At 41.6% G+C, this 16,727-nt stretch overlaps 1 protein-coding gene across 11 annotated transcripts in view; it reads right to left on the bottom strand.

The window, feature by feature from the left end:
• LOC133467296 (neurexin-2-beta-like) overlaps positions 1-16,727 on the bottom strand; it is a 199,488-nt gene that overhangs the window by 42,236 nt on the left and 140,525 nt on the right. For 3 of the 11 annotated variants that reach the window (XM_061752002.1, XM_061752007.1, XM_061752008.1), the window contains exon 1: positions 10,315-11,693. The exons of the other annotated variants lie outside the window; for them this stretch is intronic. In XM_061752002.1, coding sequence (XP_061607986.1) covers positions 10,315-10,561 — 247 coding nt within the window. In that variant the 5' untranslated portion in view covers positions 10,562-11,693. Of the gene's footprint in view, positions 1-10,314; positions 11,694-16,727 lie in introns of those variants that run through there. 11 annotated transcript variants of the gene reach the window in all.

Raw genomic sequence — 16,727 nt, 5'->3', positions numbered from 1 at the left:
TTCAGATTACATCGTCTGCACAAGATGTAATCCACCTGTGTGCTTCTACCTCCGCTCTTGTAGGTCACCCTATGTTCGTGCCTCTTCTGAAAAAAAGTGTTCACTACAGCCATTTGCATCCTTGTTGCAATCTGTCCCTCCAAGTTCCTTTCCTGGATGCCGTACTTACCCATCACTTCTTCATCACCCCTATTACCTTCACCAACATGTCCATTACAATCTGCACCAATTACGACTCTCTCTCTGTCTGGGATGCTCAGAACTACATCATCTAGCTCCTTCCAGAATTTCTCTTTCACCTCTAGGTCACATCCTACCTGTGGGGCATAGCCACTAATCACATTACACATAACACCCTCAATTTCAAATTTCAGCCTCATCACTCGATCTGATACTCTTTTCACCTCCAAGACATTCTTAGCCAACTCTTCTTTTAAAATAACCCCGACTCCATTTCTCTTCCCATCTACACCATGGTAAAATAATTTAAACCCTGCCCCTAAACTTCTAGCCTTACTGCCTTTCCACCTGGTCTCCTGGACACACAATATATCAACCTTTCTCCTAATCATCATGTCAACCAACTCCCGAGATTGTCCCAACATTCAAAGTCCCCACATTCAGTTCTAGGCTCTGTGTTTTCCTCTTCTCTTTCTGCCGAAGAACCCGCTTTCCACCTCTTCTTCTTCGACTTCGACTTCGACCCACAATAGCTGAATTTCCAACAGCGCCCTGCAGGTTGACGCCGCCGGTGGCGGACGTTGTTAACCCGGGCCACGACCGATCCGGTATGGAATTATTTGGATGAACGCTCATATTCATCTAGAGTGGCTCCACCTACCGGAGACAAATTCCTTTTGTTTTCAAAATACACTACTTAGCCAATAAACATGAACAACACTTTATTAATCCCATTGGGGGGGAAATTCATGATCCTTGAACTGAATGAATATGGAAGATAACATGATAAAACTGACAGTATCCTTTGCATGTCCCATCCTAACAGTTCCATTATAACTCAACAAACAAACCCAAAAACAGGGATCAAAATAAAAGCGCTCGCCTTCAGGCTTGGGGTAGGTAAATACCGTATATGATGGAACAAATGCGCACACTAAAGAGGGCTCCAACACATCCAATGCATTCCAATCCAATCTTGAGATGAGTGTGAGCTCATGCACAGGTTTGCCTTGCTGTCATATGTCATGCAGGTCAGAAGACTCATCAAGTGATAGATCCATCTGCATTCTACAGGACCCATCATGCTCTAAATAATTCCCTCAAACCACAGTCGCCTGCTACATCTTGGTGGTTATGTGCGCACCCACTGTAACATTATGGATGTGTTTCTGTGTCACATTGCATTGACTACCCACTCAAAAACGTTCCGTCCTCTCTCCTTTGTGCTCTCGGCCTACTGAGTGCACAACAGACGAGGCAATGAGCGATAGGCTGCGCACACTGGTGGTAATTTGCATCACGCCTCACTGTTTGATGCGAAGAAGAAGAAAAAAAAAACGAAAAAAAAACCCAGAGCTTGCTGACAAAAAGAACCGGATGATTCCTGCAGCTCAAATGAGCCAGTCCTGCCTTGTACAAATGTTTTATGTATAGGGACAAAGTTAATAATAAATCATACTAAATAAAAATGGCACAAAAAAACATCACCACTTTTGAGCATTTTAATCATTACTAAAGATTTCATTAGGTCAGTCATTCCCAACCACTATGCTGCGGCACATTAGTATATATCCAATTTCACTTATTTGGTCCGAAAAGCTTATCTATTTCTTACAAATAATGTCTCTTTGTTCATCTATCGATGCTAGTGACGTACAGTGACAGGCACAACAAATAAATGCTCTTTGACTAGATGGCAGAAGGTACAATTAACCCATGTAGCCACCTGTTACCTTTCATTTAACAGAATATTATTGCTTTCAAGGAAACAGGCCTATACACTGAATTAATAGATTTGTGATTATCATTATTTCAATATACATACTTAACTTTTGGGGACATTTTTGTTTGGTGATGTGCGGTGAGATTTTTTTTAATGTAAAATATGTATCTTGGCTCAATAAAGATGGGGTAAAACTATATTAGGTACACTTGCACAAGCTTATGAATATAAGATCTAACAATAATAAGACTCAGTTTTGATGGACACTGTCAGAGAGCTATAAATTTAACACAATTATATAATATATATGATATATCTAATATAAATATTTTATTTTGGATGTTGGAGTTTTGAAGAACTGTACTGCAACACACTTCAGTTTTTAATACAGTATTTGTATTAGATACAAGTGTATATTTTCATATCTGGGTACACTTGGGTTTAAAAAAAACTGTCGATAAACCTCCCCTAATGACCTGTCAGAATGACAAAATAACATACAGTACACTGTGGAGTCATTATGCAGAAAACAGAGCAACACAGAATTTAATAGGGGGGAAGAAAACAAGCTGATCGATTGAGAATATAAACTCGCATTAAACTCCAAAACTGTGAGCAATTCTTGCGGCTGCTGAGATTTATGGAGAGATATTAAGTCTGAATTTGTCATCTGACTTATGACATTTGAAGCCCACTTCTTTCACGCTCTATTAAATTTGGCTCAGTGAAATGATGAAAATGAATAGTTCAGCCTGAAGCCTGACTGAGAGGACATATGCTATTCACTTTAAATGATGGCGTTCGAGTGAAGAAAGTGGCAACTGGCCTTGCTGACGCACACAGAGGTCTTCAATTAAGGGTTCCGTGGAAGATTTCATACGTTGATGCGGCTGCTACACAGACCTCAAGATGCATTATGGCAGAATTATTGTTTAGGGTCATATCTGTGCTGCGCATCCAGACTGTCAACGCTCAGACTGAATGGGTGGACATGAACCCCTCGAAGGATGGGCCTCTATAATCATGTTAACACACTCCTCCGTTTAACTTGCAGACGGTTTGGGCCACCACAAAAATGTTAGGTTCTGATGAAATACTGAGATGCTGCGCTGGGACTGATAAAGGCCCTTTGGGTCTAATATTTACTTTTATTAGAACGTAGGAGGCTCTCATTGCCTCACCGATTTTTATACAGCATTTTATCTTTTAGTATTTCTCCCTATTTTATTATTGTTTTTATGTGTTTTTTTTTGTATTTGACTATAAAGTGGCTGGTGCAAAAATCGCTAATTTCCTGCAAAGGAAATGACAACAAAATAATCTCTAACTATCATACAAAAATGGTAAATGGGCTTTCACTTCTACATCCAAGGTACTCAAAGTGGATGTACTCACTGTCTCATCGTTCACCTACTGACGGACGCAGCATCGGGAGCAATTGGGGATTTAGTAACGTGCTCACAGATACTTCGACACAGGATTGTACCCACAACCTTCGCTTTGGGAGATGGCTACTCTATCGTCTGAGCTACAAACCATCACTAACTTCTCCAGTATGTTTTTCTTTTTTAAACAGTAGTGAGCATAGTTGAAAGCTGCATTATACACTACATAGCCTACTAAATCAGTAGGACTTTTACAATGTCAAAGAAAATTGCATTAAAATTGCCCTCAGCGGACAAGTGCTGTGCTGCACAAGAAACATAAAACAACTACAACTCACCTTTGATCTGAATTATCTTGGGTTATAAAAAATATTCTAAAAATAAGATGAAGAAAAAACAAGGGTTTGAATAAGTTGGGTCAAACATTGTGTCTGGTGGAGCGCTGAGAAAGGACCACCTTAACCATCTCCAGACCGTTACTACTCTCTGTGCTTTTCTCAGTACATCTTCCAGGCTTGTGCAATACACTTCTCTGCCTTCAGCAAAAGGAAAATGGACCTCACTAATGCAAATGCAAGACCTTCCAAGACATTTTAAAGACATTTCCCCCGAGTGCATCAGAAAAGCATTTTTTATGACACACCTAAAATACCCAAGTTTTAAACCCTTGAGGTCATGGTTTTATCACGGATTAGTTTGTTAGTTTACAGGATTGGCTCATGGCAGAAGTCATTTAATTTCTTAATTTCTCAGCAACGGATATTTGAACAGGCGGCACGGTGGATGACTAGTTAGAGCGTCAGCCTCACAGTTCTGAGGAACCGGGTTCAATCCCTGGCCCCGCCTGTGTGGAGTTTGCATGTTCTCCCCGTGCCTGCGTGGGTTTTCTCCGGGCACTCTGGTTTACTCCCACATCCCAAAAATTGCCCGTAGGCATGACTGTGAGTGCGAATGGTTGTTTGTTTTTATGTGCCCTGCGATTGGTTGGCAACCAGTTCAGGGTGTACCCCGCCTCCTGCCCGATGACAGCTGGGATAGGCTCCAGCACGCCCGCGACCCTAGTGAGGAGAAGCGGCTCAGAAAATGGATGGATGGATGGATGGATATTTGAACACAAACACTGGAGCAACACATATACTGTAGCTAGATAATAGAACAACATTCACAGGCAACTATTCTTTATCCTCTGCAAAAAAAATATTAATATTACTGCTGCTTACTGAGTCACTTAGTTGTGAAACTCGTCATTTGTGTGTATTTTTGTATTATACTGCCCTCTGGTGGTGAAGTCACACACATCAAAATCTAATGAGTTTCGTTTCCGTTCTTTTTCTTACCAACAAATGTTGAACAAATCGGACCCAAAAAGCATGACAGCAATAATTAATTAATTCATTCATCTTCCCTTCCGCTTATCCTCACTCGGGTCGCGGGCGTGCTGAAGCCTATCCCAGCTGTCTTTGGACGGGAGGCGGGGTACACCCTGAAATGGTCGGCAGCCAATCGCAGCACAGCAATAATGTGCATGAATATAACATTTGCGCAACCTGCCCACACTCTTATATCAATAAATAGACCACCATGAATGCCCTCACTGGACTGCTATACCGTTCATGCAAAACACCTCAAGTCAGTTCTACGTGTTCATGTTTGTACCAGATCCTGTATATTCATACAGTCAGCTTTAAGTCATCCCCCGCACATCTGCTCAGATACTGAAGTCTGAACCAGAAGATGCGACCTATCCTGCTTTAGAAGAGAAAACAAGCAAAACATGACCCTCACAATTAAAACTGGGGCGAAAACCACCTGATGTGATGACCTTGTCAAGTCTTTTCTCTCCAATTTGCATATGCACTTTCCTCAATGAATTGTTTTTATCATTCATATTTCTTTGGAGAAACTCATTTCACACTCAAGAGTCATTGTAGTGCCGCCGCAATTCACATACATAAAAAGCTTGTTGTTTGTATGCTCTTGCATTCATTATGCTTGCTTTCTTTTCCATTATTCCAAATGTGCCATTTTATTATGGTCAAATGCTCTCTTTTATTTGACATCTATATTCATTTGCCAGTCAGTTGTCCAAAGTAATTCCGATATGCGATATAATAAAAAGCACAACAAACCAAGAATTTTCAAAGCTTGTTTTCCTTCTCAGCTGCATATCACAACCCTATTCTGTTATTTCTCTACCTCCTTTACTTTATCCTCTCTGATAAAAAAAAAACAACAACAAAAATATATTCTGATCTTGAACGCCATATTAGCAATAATGGTGATGGCAATGTTTTAAAAAAAAAAAAAAAACAACATTATTTTTTGTTTTTTATTGCTATTGTGGGCATAAATACACATGATTGTGGCACTACACTGTAAATCTCCCCCACAGGGTAATTGTAAAATATGACCTGGAGGAAAAAGAAGCGTCTGTGACAAACCTTTATCGCCTGTGTCCACATTTGATTTTGCTTCTTTTTTACAGCTCCCGCAACAAGAAAATAAATCGTTTGGAGGATGACATGCTTTCTGTTCAATTCAGTTTGTGATACCCAATTGGAAACTCGAAGACACACGCAGATAGGCTCCCAAAAAGCCATTTCTCCCCAAGCTGGTGAACTTTCTGCTTGTGGCAGTCAGTCCCAACTCGGGGGACTCTGAAGAATGAAGTGTGGAATATTTCTACTGAGTCTATGGAGCATGTGAGTAGGTTGGGGGGGGGGGGGGTTGGGAGCATGAAGATGGGGTCAGCTACTGGCCAATCCTTCTTGAGTTCCGGTGGAGTGCGTATGACGTCTACCACATAAGGGGTCGTAGCGTGGCCAAGTCTCTTACAGTCTGAGTGGCAAGAGGTTAGATCAGCAAAATACTGCATAATAACAGATGTGAAGCACTACTGATGTCAAGAGGCATGGGCGCAACTACTTGAGGGCGGGAACGTCGAACTGGAATGACACACACCTCAGCAATTGGGATCAGCAAGAACCAGGACTAGATAACCACGTTCAAGAATGTAAGAACGTTGGAGGGAAGACAGAGGAATGCATTTGAGAATGTTATGGGGAAAACAATCTCGAATGTTAGGGTAAAATGTGTCAAATCGTTAGAGGAATGTGGAAATTATGGAATTCTTAGGGGGAAGTGTCTAGAATACCAAAGCGGGAGTTCTCTCACTTTATGGCTAAAGGGACTCCTTACAAGGGAGAACGTTTTCCAAGAACCTCCTAAAGCCAATTAAACATAACACAAATATAACCATGTGCATCCTTAAATGCCATTCAATTTTGTTTCATGTTTAAACCTAAATATTTAAGACACGCTTAACAGAAAGGAACCTAACTGAATTAAAAAAAAAATATATATATATATCCATGAATGCTAGCTAGAAATGCTGTGTGCATGTAGGGTTGTCAGATTTACTGTATGTGATATGTCACAATCATATCAGAGCTTGTATATGGCCCAAAGCTAAGGTAGGGAGGATGAATTGGTTCAGTATATTTGTTTTATCGGTGTGGCAGTCACCATATATAATATTCATCCATCCATTTTCTGAGCCGCTTATCCTCACAAGGGTCGCGGGAGTGCTGGAGCCTATCCCAGCTATCTTCGGGCAGGAGGCGGGGTACACCCTGAAATGGTTGCCAGCCAATCGCAGCCAATCGCACAACCATATATAATAATAATAGTATTTAATTGCAAATTATTTTGCAGACACCGGTGGCGCAGAGACCCCATTTTTAGAGCCACCATTCTATTCTAAGTACTGTATTCCCTTATGTTAATAAGAAATATTCCAGAATGATAGGAGAAAATGTTTTAGAATGCTAGAGATAAATGTTCTAGGATGTCAGAGGAAAATGTTCCTAAATGTAGAATGCTAGAGGAATGTGAAACTTTTATTGGAAACCACTCTAGAATGTATAGAGTGTCTAGAATGCTAAAGGGAATGTATTTCAGTATGTTAAGGGGAAATATTCTAGAATGCTTGGGCAAAATGCTTTAAAAAGCTAGGGGAATATGTTTTAGAATGCAAAAGGAAAAACGATGATGTTTTAGAACGTTGGAGGGAAGCTTCTAGAATATGAGGGGAAAACATTCTTGAATGTTTAGGGGATATGTTCTAGAATGCTAAGTGAATACATTTTACTTGAGGGAAAAAAACCAGGGCTTTAGAATTGTGAAGGTGAACATGTTCTAGAATGTTAAACAAAGATGTTTTAGAATGTGGGCGGAAAGCATTTTAGAATGCTAAACAAAAATACTATATGAGGGGGAAATGCTTATGGAGGATAGAGGAAAGGTTCTAAAATGTTCTTGAATGTAGAATGACAGGGTAAATTTTACTTTAATACTATAGAACCTTAGAGTCCAGCTTTTATACTGGTAGGGGGAGAAGTAGTGGGGAGTTTTCTAGAATGCTAAATTAATAAAATGTGTTATGTTACTGAGAAATGCTGGAGGACAACATTCTACAATGTTAGACGAGGATGTTCTAATGTACAATGTGAGAGGAACGCGTTTTAGAATACTGTAGTGGAGGAAAGCACATTAGTATATTAGGGGAGAACACTTTAGATCCCTCCATCCATTTTCTATAAAGCTTATCCTATTCAAGGTTCACGAAGAGCTGGTGCTGACTTCAGGCAAAAGGTGGACTACACCTTGGACTGGTTGCCAGTCAGTCACAGGGAACATGCTGAGTGACAGACAACCACAACTGAACCCACGGAGCCTGCACCATAGTTAGGCAAATGCACCACGACACTATCGGTGACACAGACTACACTTTGCAATGTTAGAGGAAAATATTCCAGAATGTTAGGGGAAATATGCCACAATGTTTTGGGAGAACATTCTAGAATATAGAATGCTAGAGGAAACTATGTGATTAGGGAAAGCATTTTAGGATGCTAGAAGAAAACTTCTTGAATGCAAGCAGAAACAGCGTGTTAAAAGAACACGTTCTAGAATATTAGAATGCATTTCATATGACAGTATATCATTTATTTTCACATTTATTCATTGAAAATGAGGAAAAAAATGCAAAATATATTGGATTCTTCCTTGGGAAGTGCCAATTTCACTGTAACCTAATAACATCAAGACTGTTTCACAAATATTAAATGGTGAAGAGCTGATTGAAACTGTTTTTATTTACAAAACGATTGCAAGGAAGTTGAAGAAGAGTAGGTTATTGTAGTTTTCATCTCCAGTAGCACTCTTTGCCCTCTTTTGAGAAATGTTGTTTGATTCTGATAAATCTCCTGATAAGTTAGCATCCATGCTAACCCACTGTTGGGGCCAACATTTAAAAGCCCAATGTTTCCACACAAACTATAGCTGTATCTGTCACCTCATTCTCCTCAAATGATCTTGCTTGTTGTTTAAATTATTTTTTCATCTTCCACAACTGTATCAAGAGTCATTTCATATTTGCGTTTGCACAAATACTATACAAAAGTCAATTTGGCATACCTGCTTCAAGGATATTCCCCAGTTATCATAGTAACCTTCTCAATTGAGATTTTCTTATCCAATGGACTCAGGTAGTACAATTTTTGGACAAATGGAAAGTATATTTCCATTACCAGCCAGATACGGACTTTTAACCTTTATAGACCAACATTACTGAAGGCTGGCAGTAGGCTTTAATGGTCAGTGCATAGCAGCATAATTTCAGGCACTATCTGAGGTTTTTTGCTCAGCGACACTGAAAGGAAGTAGAAATGACACTTAAAATGAAATTTGAAGTAATTGCCTTATTGCATAATCTCTTATGCTACCAAACAGTCAGGCAATGGAAATGTTCACTCTGGTGTTCCATCCAGAGAATATTTTCTAACAAAGGTTGCAATGATTGATGGTAATTTTCTCTTTCCTTATGGAAGGATGAAAGTGAATTTACAGCCTTTTTATTGCTAATTCACATGCGTTTGCCACTTACAATAAAAAAAAAAAAAAAGACTTCACATCTTGTCTGGAAGCTGTGTTCACTTACCACATAAACTGAAAGATTTCATACATAGTCATCTTATTGATGTGTTTAACACCCTCTACACAAAAAGTAAATGATTGCAACTACAGTACATTGGAACAAATGCTGCTGTTATAGATGTTGAGATATTGCAGCAGTCTTATCTCGTATTTCCCTCATGAACACACGTGTTTAAAATTCCAAGCATCTTTGTAGCTTTATGATGACCTATGTATTCTAAGCAAGGCATTTACGATGAACTAAAGCAAACTCTTTGCTGTGAAGCATGTACAGTACTTCAGACCAAGCAGCAGCAACCCTACAATAAGGGTAATTGAAAATTTATCAGTGAGTTCTTTGAAGTATTTTAAATAGGTCTGTTTGCTCACGAGCGTCGCCTCGCCTGTAAAATCCCCCTCCATAACCATTCGGCTATAATAAGAGCACTGATGTAATTCATCACATCTTTAGCCCCCTTTTTCAAAGGATGACAAAACTGCTGCATTGAAAAAGACGACAAATCCACCGGGGTCCTATTTTACAGGACATAAAAGTGAGTGTTAGGAAAGACATTTCAAAGTGAAATCTAAAAAGGAGCTCTGGTGTCAGCACTTTGAGATGACTGATTTAAGTAGCGCTGCTGGATGGATGTTAATTGTAGAGGATGGGTCATTTCTTAACATCCTTCAGTGCCACAAAGCGCATACTTTGCCGTAATTGAATTCCTCAAACAAATACAAACCGTGTATGATATGACAATACAAACACGTCTCTATTGTTTCTGTTAGGCAGCATGGTTGGTGAAAGGCAGCATAGGGAAAAGGGGAAGCACGACTGATGTGTTGTTGATGTGGTTGTGATGTCGTGTTTAATGATGCACAAGCTGCAGCACATGCATAGTTAGACGTTGATATTATCCAACACAAATGTCCCTAGCATTTTTTATTTTGTGCCCTTTTGTTTTTTTCCTTTTGTTATACCTTGAATGCCACTCTTGCCATTGATGCCAAAAATGCTACATTTATGAGATTCCATCAAATTGTTCTTACCATGGCCCCCTCTGGTTAGAAAGGGCATCCTGTTGATGGCAATCGGAACAGTGCCATGCTTGTTGTGGAAATGGTGGACATGGTGCGTGGTGCTAAGACTAGAGGACACACGTGCCGTTCCAGTTTGGATGGGCAGCACTATAATCAAGGCGAGCCAGAGGGCGAGTCTTGAACAGTAACTTAGGCCCATGCTGAGGCTCCAGCCTGCCCAGGTCCTCCCAAGAGGGGTTGCAGAGAGTCTACCCATCACTTCCACATGGGCCGAAGACCGACCACTTGACCACGGTTTGGTCTTTTGGAGTTTCACTAAAAGACCACAGGGTGTCTCAGAGAATCGAGGACATTGCTTTTATAATCCCTTTGCTTGCTTGAGGACTTGGCATCAGATAACAAAAAGAAACATCCTTTGAACATTTGATAAAAATAACCAAAAATCAATTAAATCAAACCAATTCCAACTGCTTGCCTGCCTGTCTGCAAACTTATCCTAACATTTTCCCAGAGGAAGGTTTCTTCTGCGCAGCATTAAAAACCGTCCAGGAGCTTCATTTAGACAGTGGGATATCCAAGGCGTTGGGAAGGTGCACATCCAAATGAAAATAAAAACAGAGATGGTTCCAACTAAAGAGGCATGCCGCCTAAGAAAAAGAAACATTTAGGCGTGCAACATGGCAGCAGGACCGAGTTTGATGAGATAAGAATCGCGATTAAAGTCTCCATCGCCCACAGGTAGAGCTGGAGGGCAGCTGAGCCTGCCCACTAAGACGAGCGCCACTCCACCGCAGACATCACACACGTCCGTGGGAAAACGGATCATTTCACTAAGCCAACCGTACGAGTGGATAAAAATAAGGGCATGAGTAAAGATGCTGGCGATTAGGGACGATGCAGGACCCAGCACTTTTGTTCCCCTTTAGCCAGTGATAAAGAAGAGAATAGCTAAGGAGGAAGGGAGGGATGAGGCTGGGATGGAGGAGGGGATGGGGGTGCTAGATGAGGTATAGATGGAGCAAGAGAGCGAGCGACATCTGCAGCGGCGCAGTAAAGGGAGGAAAATCCAGAAAAATAAAAAAAGGAGCCCCTCTCTCTCTCTGCCTCAGAGGATGCGGTCAAATTCCGAGCGAGACTCGCCGGGATGCTGCTTTTCCTTCTTCCTCTGGTGCTCCACCTGCTCAGTCTCATGCAGCAAGATTAGTGCTGCATTCCGCTCATGCTGCTGCTCCGCTTCCCTCTCCAGTTACCTCATCTTCGGCAGGTCTGCGGCGCTGCCTCGTTTTTAACCTGACAACTGCAAGTATCTAGCAGGAGCTACTCCTCCAACACAAGATGAATGAGCTCAGGATGCTGCGGAGCACTAAAATAGATGCTGATCCCCCCCCACCCCCAAAAATAAATAAATAATCCAAAATGACCCAAACTCCAGGACAGCCTGAAGCTTCACATACACACACACACACACAAACACACACACACACACACACACACAAACTGTTTGGAGTTCTAATAACAATGCCACACAAGAGCATCTTCTTGAGGCATAGTGTTGTCAGCATGCGTGTGTGTGTGCGCGTGTGTGTGCGCGTGCGTGTGTGTGTGTGTGTGTCCGAAAAGCGAGACTGCGAGCAAATGAGCGGAGGAGGGAGAGGCCCTAGGGGGTGGGGGCCAAGGATGAGCGGTAGTGAGTGGGGAGGGAGAGGCAGGAAAAGAAGGGGCGGCAACGGCATTGAGAGGGAAGGGGGCCGTTGTGAGTGGTGGTGTTGGGGGAGGGGTGGATAGTGAAGGAAGGAAATGGGTTGTGTGAATAAATACACAGCTCGCAGGTCCTGGCAGTAACACGCAGGAATCATACTGCAGAGGAGGAGCCTGATTTAGGTGAGCTGTCAGTGCTGTTACAGAAGCGAACACAAGGCCACTGATATGGATACCCTGTTAACACTGAGAGCTACAATAGGCCTGCATGATGGACGTGGAAATACTTCACAAATTTGATATGCCGCCGCTTATAATAAAACCCTTGTGCAGTCAACATCTGCAGTAAAAAAAGATACATGATTGGAGCTTCACGGCTACAGTGGTTTGTCAATGCAGTGGTGCCTTCAATGCTGATACTACTACAGCTTGGGAACACATGGGGGGGAAAGTATTGGTAAACGCCTCTTAATCTATTAATTCATTAGTCAAGATTGGGCTAGAGTTCCCTGCAGGACCAAGGTCGGCAACATACCAAAAAAATTAAAAATACGCTTATTGTCTGATGTGGATAGTTATATCAAAATATATCACCCAGAACATTGCAGGGACAACAAATAGTGTGATTCATTAGAAAACCTGATAACTGCAATAAAGTTTTTGCTATGTCACAGGCACAGCAACATCCATCAAAGGTATTGCTTGGATTCCTATTTCTGGTCGTGCCATTTATTCATGCGGCTACATGTTGCTACACCATTTCTGTTCAAATATCCGTTCCTTATAGGGTTATAACACTGCAACCCAGATACAGCGGCTGAAATAAGTATTTAACACGTCACCATTTTTTCCCACTAAATATACTTACAAAGGCGCTATTGACTTGAAAATTTCACCAGATGTTTGGAACAACCCAAGTATCCCATACATACAAAGAAAGTAGAACAAATAAGCTCAGAAATTAAGTTGTGTGTAAAAACGTGAAATGACACGGGGAAAAAGTATTGAACACATGAAGAATGGGAGGTGCAAAAAGATATGGAAAGCCAAGACAACACCTAAAATCAATCAATAATCAAACAGGAATCCACTCAAGCAGTCTTCAAATCCTGAAGGTCCCGTTGGCTTCTTTTATGGACCTTGAGTTTCAGTTCTTTCCATAGATTTTTGATTGGATTCAAGTCAGGTGATTGACTGGGACATTCTAGTAGCTTTATTTTATTTATTTATTTATTTAACCAATTGAGAGTTTGGGAGTATGTTTTGGATCATTATCCCACTGAAATGTCCACCATCGTTTCAGTTTCATCATCCTTGTAGATGCCAGCAGATTTTTGTCAAGTATGTCTCAGTAAATTTGCCCATTCATCCTTCCTTCAATAATGTGAAGTTTACCAGTACCATTTGCTGAAAAGCAGCCCCACATCATCATGTTCCCATCTCCGAACTTCACTGTTGGTATAGTGTTTTTGGGTGATGTGCAGTTGCCATTTCTCCTTTAAACATGGCGTGCATTATGGCATCCAAAGAGTTCAATTTTGCACTCATCAGACCAGACTATATTCTCCCAGTATTTAACTGGCTGGTCCAAATGTTGTTCAGCAAACTTTAAACAAGCTTTGAAATGCTTTTTTCAGCAATGGGGCCTTGTGTGGTGACGTGCATAGAGGACATGGCGGCGGAGTGTACTAACTGTTTTCCTTGTGACAACATCCATCCATCCATTATTTTGGACCGCTTATTCTCACTAGGGTCGGGGGCATGCTGGAGCCTCTCCCAGCCAGCCAGCCAGATCGCCAGCCAATCACACGCCACATACAAACAAACAACCATTCGCACTCACATTCACACCGACGGGCAATTTAGAGTCTTTCAATCAACCTAAGGTGCATGTTTTTGAGATGTGGGAGGAAACAGGAGTACCCCGGAGAAAACCCATGCAGGCAAGTGGAGAACATGCAAACTTCACACAGGCGGGGCCGGGATTTGAACCTCGGTCCTCAAAACTGTGAGGTAGATGTGCTAACCAGTCGGCTACCGTGTGATAACAGTATCTCCTAATTCCAGGTCTCTTTGAAGCTCTCCACAGGTACTTGGCTCTTGGACAACTCTTGTGATTATTCTTTGCACTCCTCTGTCAGAAATCTTGTGAGGAGCACCTGATCAAGGTAAATCTATAGTGGTATGATTGGCTTTCCACCTACGTATAATGGCCCCAACTGTGCTCACTGGAACTTTCAGAAGCTTAGATATGCACCTGTAATCAATGCCATCCATCCATCCATCCATTTTCTACCGCTTATCCGAGGTCGGGTCGCAGGGGCTGTAGCTTTAGCAGGGATGCCCAGAGTTCCCTCTGCCCAGCCACTTCATCCAGCTCTTCCGGGGGGATCCCGCGGCGTTCCCAGGCCACCCGAAAGACATTGTCTCTCCAACGTGTCCTTGGTCGTCCCCGGGGTCTCCTCCCGGTGGGACGTGCCCGGAACACCTCACCGGGCAGGCGTCCGGGAGGCATCCGAATCAGATGCCCCAGCCACCTCATCTGGCTCCTCTCGATGCCATCGTTATGTTTTGTAAAAATTAGTTTGCGATGAGCTTGAGGCAGCTCTCTGCTCTTACCCATCATGAGATGTGTCTTGACTCATACCTCGGCAATGAGACCTTTTTGTAGACTATCATTTAGGACTGAACCAGATGATGTTCATTTGCACTGATAAGGGGCTGGATTGCTGTTTAATTATTGATAGATTTTAGGTGTTGTCTTGGCTTTCCATGCCCTTTTGCACCTCCCTTTCTTCATGTGCTCAACACTGTGTCATTTCACATTTTTACACACAACTTAATTTCTGATCTTATTTTTTCTACTTTGTATGTATGGATTACTTGAGTTATTCCCAATATCTGGTGAAATTTCCATGTCAATAGCACCTTTGGAAGTATATTTAGTGAGAAAAATGGTGAGGTATTAAATACTTATTTCAGCCACTGTGAATTAGCGCGTCTACACCCTTTTGCATTGCTTGTTTGCACTAACTAAACAAACTGTCATCAGGTAAAGCTATGTGGTTGTTTTAAGACACCACTGTATTTATTATATTAGAAAAGTTCTTTGTGCAAATGAATTCCACATTTGAATCAGCACTCTACATTCATACAAATGAACTACACATGGACATAGAGTCATGTTTTTGCGGAGAAAACCAAAAAGTCACAAAATGTTTAAAATGGTTACTTGTTTCGGCTTGTGACATTTGAGCTGTAAATGCGAATGATGCTCAATGACTTAGTTGGCACAACGGCGTAAGGATACAACACCACGCGGCAGATGCCGTATATGTTTTTTTTGTTGAACAACAACAATACGCGACAATACACCATGGGAATAGCAACATTTGCTAGAATGACAAGGGCACTGCCCTAATTGCATTCCCTTGGTTTCTTAATCCTTTTTTGTTGTTGGAGAATGCTGATGGTTTAAACAGTATGATATATATGAACAGAATGATCTTATTGTGTTTTATGTTTGCTTTTCTGACTGTCAAAACCTGTTTTTAAAGGTGCTCTATAAATAAAGTAATTATTATTGTTATTACCTAATACAATTCTATACTTCCAACTTCTGTTCTGTTCTAGGGCTAGAAGCACAGTTTACAAAGGCGGACTTGTATGCCTTTGTTATAGAAAAACTCGAGAGGCCTGACCTTAACCACTTTTGAGATGAAGTAGAACTGTTTACTTGTCCAATATCAGTGACCTCCTTTGACTCACAAGAACAAGAATCCCAAAGACACACTCCACAATCTTGTAGAAGAGTGGAGCTGTTATAACTGCGAATTCGGAGGACAACTACATACTTTGATCAAGTGTACAATATATATCTAAAGTATCTGTCCTAACCCTTTGCATTTCTAAAAGTATATGATACACCTCGAGGGACACGAGTGCACTCCCACTGCTGCCTCATTTGTGACAGTGTAAATATTTCACAGTATTGTGTTAGCCAAGCCTTTGCTGCTTGTGCTCTTCTAATCAATTAGCTGCAATGTTTTCTCATCATGTTCACCTCCTATCTGTACACAAGTCAGCCCTTGGAAAGACAGCACGGCAGCTCTCATGCCGCTCAACCATGCAGGACTTATTCTTAGCAATGACTGATCATAGTTCAGAGAAATCTAGACAGTTTTAAGGAGACCGTTTTTTTTTTCAATGTCGGAGGTGGGGAATGTGATGATAGGGTGAATTGGAATCCACCGACACTTGAGAGATGCACACATTATCGACAATTGAGCTGGAGGATTGAGGCAGCCAGAGTACAGCCTTGCAAAGGAAGCGGCGGAAGAGGGCCTGCAGCTGTATCAGCTAAATCACGGTCAATATAGATATCAGATTGGAATTGCCTAGTCGCTTGAAAGGACACGCATGGAAACAGGAGGACAGAGGCAAGCCATGCGGCACCACCTCACACGGTGACAAGAAGTCGACGCAGGCTATTACTCATGCTGGGGAGGAGGTGGGGCACTGTGGGCCGGAGACGCTGATTGAACAAAAAAGAACAGAGGAAGGTTCGTGCTTCACATTCTAGGATAACAAGAGCATGCTCCAAATTTATCAGCTTACATAATTAAAACGAATAATGGGGATTTATGGCCAATTTTGAAGACATTTTCTCTAAAAGTGTATTTTTACGTTGCTAAATGAAAAGTCTAGGCATGTTTGTTGGTTTG

This window comes from Phyllopteryx taeniolatus, chromosome 17, assembly GCF_024500385.1.
Source record: "Phyllopteryx taeniolatus isolate TA_2022b chromosome 17, UOR_Ptae_1.2, whole genome shotgun sequence".
NCBI classification, from domain to species: domain Eukaryota; kingdom Metazoa; phylum Chordata; class Actinopteri; order Syngnathiformes; family Syngnathidae; genus Phyllopteryx; species Phyllopteryx taeniolatus.
This window is presented reverse-complemented; position numbering and strand designations above follow the sequence as displayed.